Source organism: Hyperolius riggenbachi, chromosome 10 (assembly GCF_040937935.1).
Source record: "Hyperolius riggenbachi isolate aHypRig1 chromosome 10, aHypRig1.pri, whole genome shotgun sequence".
Taxonomy (NCBI): domain Eukaryota; kingdom Metazoa; phylum Chordata; class Amphibia; order Anura; family Hyperoliidae; genus Hyperolius; species Hyperolius riggenbachi.
The window spans coordinates 188699751-188710763 of record NC_090655.1 but is presented as its reverse complement, the minus strand read 5'-3'; the positions used below and the strand labels follow the sequence as shown (position 1 = coordinate 188710763).

At 42.9% G+C, this 11013-nt stretch overlaps 1 protein-coding gene across 3 annotated transcripts in view; it reads left to right on the top strand.

Moving 5' to 3' along the window:
- The window catches only part of POLR3A (RNA polymerase III subunit A), a 109553-nt gene that overhangs the window by 52592 nt on the left and 45948 nt on the right, over window positions 1–11013 (top strand). For 2 of the 3 annotated variants that reach the window (XM_068255437.1, XM_068255436.1), the window contains exons 16-19: window positions 882–1054; window positions 7588–7699; window positions 9171–9289; window positions 10184–10321. In XM_068255437.1, coding sequence (XP_068111538.1) covers window positions 882–1054; window positions 7588–7699; window positions 9171–9289; window positions 10184–10321 — 542 coding nt within the window. The remainder of the gene's footprint in view (window positions 1–881; window positions 1055–7587; window positions 7700–9170; window positions 9290–10183; window positions 10322–11013) is intronic. The other variant, XM_068255438.1, reaches the window with a different exon arrangement.

Below are 11013 nucleotides of genomic sequence, written 5' to 3'. Positions count from 1 at the left end.
GAAAACATAATTTGTCTGCTAACTGAATTTTTTTATACCACTCCCAGCTGACCATCTACATTTTACATGATGCCAAGTAGCAATAGATTCGCAGCTGCTCAGCTATTCAATAACACTTTATTTAGCTCCAGATAGACAGTTCTTGTCCTGTCATTGCTTCCACTGGTAGTTGGGAACTCCCTGCAACACATTTGCGGTCCTGTTCTCTTAGCTTATTTGGCTTACCATCTTGTGGTAAAGCTGATGCTGTTCCAAGACTGGTTCTTTCCACAACGACTGAACTATCGGCAGGTGTGGTAGGCAAGGGTGCTGCTAAGGTATTTGTGGCCCCCATTTAGAGTCCCATTAAATCTTAATAATAGGTAGCCAAATATGTGTCCACCCCTCCCTCCCCCCCCCCTTCAACAAAAAAGGTAGCCCTCCAGTATAGACAGGTGCCAACCCCAGCATAGGTAGCCAGGGTGTCGCCCAAATATAGATGGCCATCTGAAGTGTACTCCATGTGGTCACTGCATTGCTCTCCCCTCTGTTCATGTAGCTGCTGGTCTGATGTCTGTGTGAGTGACGGGGAGGCAACGCTGGCCATACAAGTCACAGACAAGGCATCCTTGGCAGCATGAGAGGCCCCTGCTGTGGGTGAGGCCCCAAGAGGTTGCTTGGGTTGCCTGGGCTAAGCTGCCCTCTAGTGGAAGGTCAATATTTTGACAGTTGCTTTTCAAATTAGCATCTTATGACACTACCCCGTTGAAAGTTTGCAGAGTTCTTCAGTATGACCCATTCTGTATAGTGTGAGCAGAGAATTTTGACCATACAGTGCACCATAACCTCAACATTTTTAACAAATCTAATATTCCAAATTTTAAAGTGTGATATTGTTACAGCAAACCGAGGCTTCTCTATTGGAATTGGAGATGTTACTCCAGGACAAGGTCTGCTAAAGGCTAAACAGGATTTGTTAGATGCTGGCTACAAGAAGTGTGATGAATACATTGAGGCTTTGAACACTGGGAAATTACAGCAGCAGCCTGGCTGCAGTGCAGAAGAAACCCTAGAGGTAGTATTCGCCTATTGCATTGTACTATTTTGCCATTCTTATTTCATAGCCCTTAAACATGATACGCATGATGCAATTTTTGCTTCAGATAGACTGATCATTGTATAATTTCCAGCATGTCCAATCTGTTTCCAGTCAACAAAGGGATCGATTTTGAGATTAGTATTGCACACAATCGTTTGGACGTGCTGGAAATTATCAAATGATAAGTCTCACTCATTGTATTGTGTGTATCCAACCTTAGTTGTTTTAGACGTGCCCATTTTGTAGTGTATTCTAGTTCCTGTTTTCATTGAATGTGATGGTATTTTGTCTCTTCTTGCCAAATCTATAGAAGAATTTTATCACAATCTAAAACCTACGCTAATTAGGACTTATCAAAAGTAATGCGCGCACACACAGTGATATTTCAAATCTTGGCGCTGGTGTAATCCCCAACTCCAAATGATCATAGTAACTGCATAAATAAAACTCAAAGGCTTACCACATTATAAGGTTGTATATTGCGCATCTGTATGGATAACTCAACAGGTCTCCCGTGGACTCTTGTACGGCCAGCAAGCTAAATCCTTTTCTTCTTTAGCTTGGATACGCCTCAATAGATGTATAGTGAATGATAAATAAGGAGATAAAGCAATCTAGGGCCCAGTTCACACTTGCGTTTGCAGCCCAAACTGTCAGTTGAAACTGATCCGTTGAAGTCCGTTCCGGTCCAGCTCCCTTCCGGTTTCGTTCCGTTCCGTTTGTATCCAGTTTTTCATACGTTCTGCATACATTTTAAATCAGTTTCTGTTTTTTAAAAAGATCAGATACTGTATATATACCTGGGGTCTGGAAATGCACTGTGGCCATTGTTGGAGAGAGCCTGCTGTGTGGACGTCATCGTTGGAGACAGAGACTGCTGTGTGGACCATGGATCCAGTGTATTTATACAGCTTTTGGCTTGGAATAGCATCGTTCCTGATATTTACCTACTACTATGTGGGACGTAAGCGTGCTACTCGCAGGAGATGGTGGGTGCACCCTCTACTAATGAAGACAGAGGAAGGGACAGTTCCAGATGCTGTACCGGGACCTGAGACGACACCCAAAAAAGTTCTACAGCTACTGCCAGATGTTCATATCCATGTAAGTATCCATACCTAAACACCCCACCCCCACAACCCCTTTCTCCATACCTAAACTACACACCCCCACAACACCCATACCCCTGTATACATAACTAAACACCCCATCCCCACCCTCCCCACAACACCTTGTCCCACAGCAAACTCTATTCTTCCTTTCCATCTCCTGTCATAGATTTGATACCATCCTGGACATGGTGAAGAATGACCTCAGGAAGAAGGATACCAGGATGCGGAGAGCTGTCACACCACAAGAACTACTATTGATTACTCTGAGGTTAGTAAAAACATTTTTTTTTATTACAAAACAAAAATTCCAACACTTCCAACATGGAAGTAAACAACATTCTTCCCACATGAAAGAGATCAAACAAAATTTAACAAATTGTCGATAAATGGTACAACAAATGGGCACAATTGTCCTTGGGTGCGGTTATAATGGGCCACAGAGCCCAACACTACTAGTGCAAAGAAGGGACACTAATCCCTGGATCATACAGTGTACAATGTGGGTACAGAGCCCCTTCGACATGGCCTTCTAAACCTGGGCCAAAGGAAAGTCAACATGACATGACAAGGCCAAGGTACCGGTGGACAAGGCATGTCATGTTGTGTGTTTCCTGAGTCTTAGGTTCTGAAGGCCATGTCCAAGGGAGAGGACCAAGTGCTAAATTTGTGCAGAGCAGCAAATGCAGCAGACAATGGTTGCAAAATGGGCCACAGAGCCCAACACTACTAGTGCACAGAAGGGACACTAGTCCCTGGATCATAAAGTGTACAAGGTGGGTATAGAGCCCCTTGGACACAGGCTTCTAAACCTGGGATACAGGAATGTCGACATGACAAAGCCAAGTGGCCATGTCATGTTATGTTTCCTGCGTCACAGGTTCTGAAGGCCAAGGGGAGGCCAAGACTAACAACTTCCTTTACAATTTGAGTTCTGCACCAGTTCCATGGAAAAGGTTTGGTGAACTTGCGAGGTCAGGAGTGTCAGGGGTACTAAACGTGGAAGAGCTTGAACTTGTTCCGAAGTACCTTCTTTCTTCAAAAGCACTCCTTCTATACCCTTGGTAGCTTTGGGAATTTGATTGCCAGTTGACAGGTGGAGGTGCTCTGTACATAGGCTGTTGGGTCTGAAATTGTGGGTCCATGAGAGATTTGACGGCCTCTAATAAACTGTACTGGCACGCGAGCATGCTGACACTTGGGACTTTGTCCACAAAAGGAAGAAGGGACATGAGGGTGTGGTAGGCTGGGTGCGATTGGTGTCGCATGAGGTCAGCACTTTGATTTTGCATCTGTTGCAGCTGTGAAACTTGTTGGTGGTGTTGCATTTGCAGTTGGTCAAACTGTGCTCGATATTGTTCGTGCAACAGTTTCAATTTGCCCTGGAAGTGTGTGTGCACAACCTCTAGCTCTTTTTGTAGTGACTCGATATGGGCACGATACCCTCCATCAAATGACTTCTGTCCCCATCCTGCAGCTGCCTAGTTAGGATAGTTTCCTGGCTTCTAAGTATGCCTAGTAGGCCTGATAATGCACCGACATCTCCGCCTCTGTCTCCCTTCTTGTGGGTACAGGACCAGGAGCAGCTCTACACCTACTTGCTGGAGGGGTGTCCTCACTTGGTCAGACTCTGATTTGGGAGACTTGGGTGGGAGTAGTGTGGGTGCCTGTGCCAGTGCAATGTCCTGTGTGAGTGGTTCAGGGTTAGGAGTATCAGGGAGTACAGGGGCTGGAGTATCAGGGAGTATCAAGTCCTCACTAGACCTCCTGGAGTCAGACGAGTCTCGTCTTGCTGGTAGAGTGTAGTCTTTGTCCAAGATAGGGTCATCAAGGATGTCATACTCAAAATCTTCCTCACTGTCCTGTAGATAGACCTCATTTCTGTCCATGTCCACATCCTCCATAAAACTATCTTCAATCCTGTAGATAATACAAAGGAGCATGTTAGCATCATATACCATGTGTTGTAGGTGAATATCATATACCATGTGTTGTCGGTGAATGGTCAAAGTAGTTGAATAGTTGAACTTACTCTCTAGGGTCCACAGAAGATTTTAGGAAAGCCAGCTGTCTCGCGTAGCAGTAGGGTGTCCTTTTTGAGGAGCCACTTCCACTCCGCTGTTCTTTAGCCGAGATCCTCAGATCCTTTACGTAGGCGTCACGAACACTTCGCCATCTGGTTTTGAATTTTTTTTCAACTGGAAAGACAAAAAAAATAAATTTGATTATTTCTCTCCTAGGTTCATCGCAACTGGACAAACGTATGCATCACTACACGTGACATTCAGGATAGGGAGGAGCACGGTGGCAGGCATCATTGTGAGGACCTCCAGAATCCTCTGGAGAAGGCCGAGGCCTACATATATACCTGTTCTGGACACCCAAAAATGGGAGGAGATCGCAGACCTATTCTGGACCCAGTGCATGTTTCCTAATTGTGTTGGTGCGATCGATGGAAAGCATATTAGGATTCAGAAACCATTGAGGAGTGGCAGCCATTACTTCAAATATAAAAAGTACTTTAGCATTGCTGTGGCGGATGAAGACTACAAGTTTGTTTACGTGGATGTGGGGTCATACGAGAGTGCCAATGACTCTGGCATTTTCCAGCGTATGACCCTGTACCAGCGGCTGCAGCAAGACCAACTACAGCTACCCCGTGACAAACCGTGGCCTGGGACGAGGACACCTGCCTACCCCTTTGTGTTTGTGGGAGACGAGGCTTTTGCCTTGTCTACCCACGTGATGCGGCCATATCTGGACAGGAGCCTCAGTGAGAAGCAAACCCGTTTCAATGCTCGGCTCAGCCGTGCTCGACGAATGGTGGAGTGTACATTTGGAATCCTGGCGTCAAAATGGAGGGTGTTCCACACACCTTTGCTGCTGAAACCGGACAACGCTGTCCACGTTGTCAAGGCAGCACGCATTCTCCACAATTTTGTGCGCCAGGAGAAAGTGGACGTTCCTGAACCTCCAAATGTATTTCCACTTCAGCCGATGCGGAGGTTTGCTACAAGGCCCAGAATAGTCTGCCTCCAAAACAGGGACAAATTGGCAGACTATTTCATGTCCTCTGCTGGACAACAATAAAAACTTTTTATTTTGTTCATATATATTTGTTTAGTTGACCTCTTATTTTTTTTTTTGTATTTTTAATATTTTTCTATTGGTTTTTTAATAAATTATTGGTTCTACATTTTGAATGGACATCCTGTCGGTTGTGTGTGAACAGAGCATGCGTGTCTGGGCTGTAGGCCTTGGGCCTTTGGCCCAGACACACGTGGGTGGGACATAGGTGGCACTGAACGTTTAGGCCTGCGGCCAAGACACACGTGGGTGGGCAAGGCCTGTGTGCTACATATTCAATATGAAACCCACCACAAACAACAAAACACACATTCTTGGTAAATAGAGGAGGTAGTGGTGGACTTACCTCCTCCGAGTAGACACAACGACTGTAGTAAAGACAGTCAATATATTTTATTTATGAACTCCAAATATGCAACGCGTTTCGCAGGTTTGATCCCGCTTCATCAGGCAATAGCAACGGAGCAATAGCATATGTGGTCAGTAGAAGAGCCAGGCACAGACAGACAGAGGTGCCTGGCTCTTCTACTGACCACATATGCTATTGCTCCGTTATTGCCTGATAAAGCGGGATCAAACCTGCGAAACGAGTTGCATATTTGGAGTTTATAAATAAAATATATTAAAAATGTATTAACCCTTCGCACTCTCGCATGCAAATGTTCAAACAAATGCATTCACAGATTCACTCATCCAGGCACCACTGTTATCCCTGCAGCTAAGTTAAAAGCCGGGGTCTTTGTTCACAGAAGAATGCATTCTTATGCTGGGAATACACGGTTCGTTTTTGCCTTCGTTTAAACCTTCGTTTCGATTGTGCCTTTTGTCCTTTTCGATCCCGAAATAATCAGTCATACGGTTAATCTCACCACCCACGGTTTCGTTTTTTTTTCCGATTCTGATGGTTTCGTTTTTCCAATGATCGAAGGCTGCAAAGAAACGAAACGAAAATCCCTTTTTACAGGGACGGACTAGCATAAACGAATATATAATCGATCTGAACAGCCATCAAGCCTACCAATGGCTCGATTAGATGGATAAAGAGAGATAATATCAAACATGTTCGATCACTAGTCGTTCGTTTTTGGGGTCTATTAATCGAAACTATAATGAGATTATGACTATTTTCACATACGTTTTCAACACTCGATTCGTTTACCGAACGAATCGAAGGTTTAAACGAAGGCAAAAACGAACCGTGTATTCCCAGCATTATGCTTAGTCACCTATACTGCGCAGAAGTACCCAGGTAAACATAGGTGTCCTAACCCTGGCCCTGTAACATGCATAGTGCAGACATGCAAACATTCATTGCATCAAACCTATCTAGGGAATAGGCGCACACATCCTGACGTCCTCTCCTGGGACAGATAGCGCATCTTACCAATGGCACAAGGGAGCTAACGTAATGTATCTATGCGCACCATGCACATACACCAGCATAAGCTGTGTGCATGCTGACCAAAAAACTCATATAGGGGAAGGAGGGAGTGCACTGAAATAAAACCCTAGCCACAGGGGTCCGTAACAAGAAAAAAACATATATATACAGGCACATCGCCTCTAGTTAGGACATTAAATAAGTTATTAAGGAAAGGGAGGTGCTGAAGGGGGTGTGGCCAGAAAACCGCAAAAATCTATTAACCCTTCGCACTCTCGCATGCAAATGTTCAAACAAAAAATTAGGGTCTGCAGGATTTTTCCGGGCCGGCCGCCGGAACGTAAAATCCAGAAGGAAACGGATCCGGTGGGACAGACGGATGTGTACGGACCCATATGTTATCATTGGATCCAATCTCGTCCGTTCCGTGTACAGTATAGGTTCCAGATCCGGTCCGGAAAAAATCGCAAGTGTGAACCAGGCCTACGTGTAGATGTTTTAAATGTCTCAAACAGTGCAAAAAAGCAATAAAAAGTGTGACTTACTGACGGGGACCCAAATCACAGGGTACCCCAATTCAAGAAAGTGCTCTTCAATAAAAATCCCAGATAGGGTATCTTCCAGGTGCAAATCTTAGGAGATTGCATGACACCTGGAACTTGCGTGCTTAGTGGTATGGCGCTGCAGCAAGCAGTTAAAGCTGCGGAGCACTAAATTGTAAAAAAATAGCCCGGTCACTAGGGGGTAGGAGCCTATGGTCCTGAACTGGTAAAAAACATATGCATATTGTTTTTTTTAAGCATATTCTGTGTTCTTTGTTATCGTCTATTGTTATAGTTACAATAAAGCTTTAAATGTGAAGAAAAAAAAATGCAGGTGTAACCAATTTCTTCAGTTTACATTAAATCTATTGTTCTGTTTTATTTCCTAAGGCTTTAATTTTGCGTGAGCTGTCGGTGATCAGAGATCATGCAGGAAGTGCCTGTCTGAGAGAGCTGGACAAGAGCAACAGTCCACTTATTATGGCGCTTTGTGGCTCCAAAGGTACTCATCATATTTCTAAGTTACCAACCAACTCTAGTTTGCATATAACCAAAAAGCTTATTTACAAGTTTATGAAGTAGTGTATTCAACTCCATTAAATATGTGCCATGAAAATGCATAATCGGGCCGACAATTACTTTGCACAAAGAAACGGAAGTTGACCTCAACCATAAAAAAATGTTTCTATTATTTTTATTTATGCAGTGCCAACATATTTCGTAGGGCTGTACAACATACAAAACCTACAACAATGGCAAGCAGTGACCAAAGTACCGATGCATGCAATTGATGTTTAGTTTTAGTTCTATTGCAAATTTACCTAAGTGAATCTCAGTTATGCAGCTTTAACTATACTCTGCCTGCTGCTACACGTGAGATGGTTTGCACATGTCCAATGTTTGACAGTCCTCCATCAAGTCTGCCTTATTGGAAGATGGTATGGTAGAGTTGATGTCCTGTTGGATGGTCAGTATGCTCTGTACTAATGAATGAACGTTGAAATGTTTTAAATACTTCTGGTATGGAAGCATTTAAACAGGGTGTGTTATACTACTCACTAGTTGAACTCGCAAACCATCAGCTGTATAATGTCTCTGTAGAGCTTTGCATTCTGTAATAGTGACAATAGATTAAGGTGTTTAAAGGAATACTATGGCAACAATTATGCAGTTTATTACCCCTGTAAGAAATCATGTAACAGTATAAAAGCCTCAATATACTTTGTATTGGAAACATGCTTAGAAATACAATTTCCCACTATGTGACAGGTTCTCTACATCGCTAACTGGAATCTGTACATGAGGCAGTGACCATTCCCCTGTTCTTTAGCTGCTGCCTCTGGAGAGCAGAATGAGAAGTAGCTCTTGGCATCTTGAACCCTTGTCAAGTTGATGACATCTGAATGATAACTCAACTAATTGCTAGCAACTCGCCTATCATGTAAATTCTATTTGAGACCCCCTTGTCCAGAGGTAACCGTTATACTAAAGTGGAATGATAACTGCATCATTAGCAAAATGACTGTGAGGTGGAATCTGTTATAGGCTAAGCGATTTTGCTGCCTGATTTCTCCAAAATGGTATCTGTCAACCCCTCTGGGGCTGAGATAACACATCTAGATGGTTCTTGAACTGCAAACTATACCTGCAGCCATGGAGGTGTTGAATCTTAGTGCATTGTGGCTTGCTTTCATTTGTGCATTAATATGACCGCTAGAATTTCTTATTTGATGAAAATTCATAAAATAAGACCCTGCACATGACCTTGTGTGTTTATGGAAGCTTTCTTTGCATAGCTTCATTTGACGTTTTCATGGAAGCAATCATTAAAATGGAGATCAAAACCTATTTTGGAATATGATGTATTCTGAATGATGTTGTTCATATACCTAATTGTTTTTTTTTTGGTTTTTTTCGTGCGTGTGTGTACAAAGTATGTTATACATCATATTGTCTTGAATCCATCTTTTCAGGTTCATTTATCAATATCTCCCAGATGATTGCTTGTGTGGGTCAGCAGGCTATCAGTGGCTCCCGTGTTCCTGATGGATTTGAGAACCGATCCTTACCACATTTTGAGAAGCATTCAAAGGTCAATTACTATTTCTCAGCACACCTTTATAGTTCTAGATCCCACGTCATGATTTTCCATTGGTAGTAAAAGCAAATGGGGCAATGGAGGTCAAATGGGGAATTTTCATGTTTGATGTCACCATTCCAGAGAAATTCCTTTTAGAAAATTATTTCCTGTGACCCAAAGATCCCTAAACAAACCATGAAGCAGGCAGCAGAGTGGGTGTTCCTGAGCAAGCTGCAGTACGACCACAAAGTGTTATTCTCTCACCGCCATGGAAGGGATGGGCATGTCAAGTGATGTATTTTAGTGAGACTAGCTGTTAGTCACTCACTATTTGTCCCAAACTATCTCATGTGGTTGCATTACATTGGACTGCAGTGCTGGTGCGACCAAAACACATAAACCATGTACACAGAAGGGAGTGATCCAAGAGATGCTCCTATAGGTGTCTCCTTCTCTTCAGTCCCCACAGATCCTGGATCCAAAAGTGACAGGAGGAACCCCACAGTAATGATAAAGGGACTCTCCTTTATTTCAAATTCTTCCATGCATAAAAAGTGTATGTTTACTCACATTTAGGATACTAAAGCCAGCTTTCAGCACCCAGTTGTTAAATCGGCTTTCCACTAGGATGTGGTACTAAAGACAATAATAAGTTGGCCGTGTGAAGCCCAACAAGTTTCGCCTCACGGTGTCCTAGTTGGGCTGAGAGCGTTCCCATAATTTGAGCATTCACAAAATATTGTATTTTATATATGTATAGATCAGTAGTGACTTGTGCGCTCCCTGCTTTCCAGCCAAGTATATTAATATGCTACCCAATCTGAAAATTGTCTGACAGAGATGTGTATGAAAAGGTATGGCATGAGAAAACAAAATGATTGACACCTACAATTGCTTCTTTTACAGCTTCCAGCAGCTAAAGGGTTTGTAGCAAACAGCTTTTATTCAGGACTGACACCCACAGAATTTTTCTTTCACACCATGGCAGGACGAGAGGGTTTGGTGGACACAGCTGTGAAGACAGCAGAGACTGGTTACATGCAGGTAACACTGCTAGTCATCTTTTTCCATGGTAGTATCAATGGCACATTTTCTTATTGGTCACTGAACAGACATGAAGTGTTAAAGGCACACATTTAAATGTTCATGATACATAATATAGCTTGCAGGTACTTCTTCCGGGGCTAAACTGATATACAAGCAGGTAAAGAAAGAAGGATGGATGTATTACGTGGTTCTATAGAATCATGCCATGGTTTATCTGAATTTTTCACAGCTTGACAGTGATTGCCTTGAGTATATTGTAGGTATTTTTAGGCTATTGGTTATAGATTAAAAACCTTCAAGCTGACCTCTTTCCTAAAGTGAGATTTACCAGATGCCCTAAGACCTGCCCTAGTTTACAGGCATATTAGGGAAACTTACATCTTGTGATATTGTTGGAATGGATGATAAATTGCATGGACTTAACCACGTGAGGACCAGTGGTTTATACCCCTCTAGTGACCGAGCCATAATTTGCAATTCTGCACTTCACAATTTTTTTTTAAAACAGCCTTTATTAAACATAAAAAAAAGATAGACAGTCAACCTTTTAACAAAAACTTTTCAAAGGTTTCAGTACAGCAGTATAGGGCATTAAGACTTACTTTCATGACTACTATCCTGTGAACATCAGATAGAAACATAGACCCTTCAGGGTCCGAATAGAGCTAGAGTTGTGAAAGCACCTATAT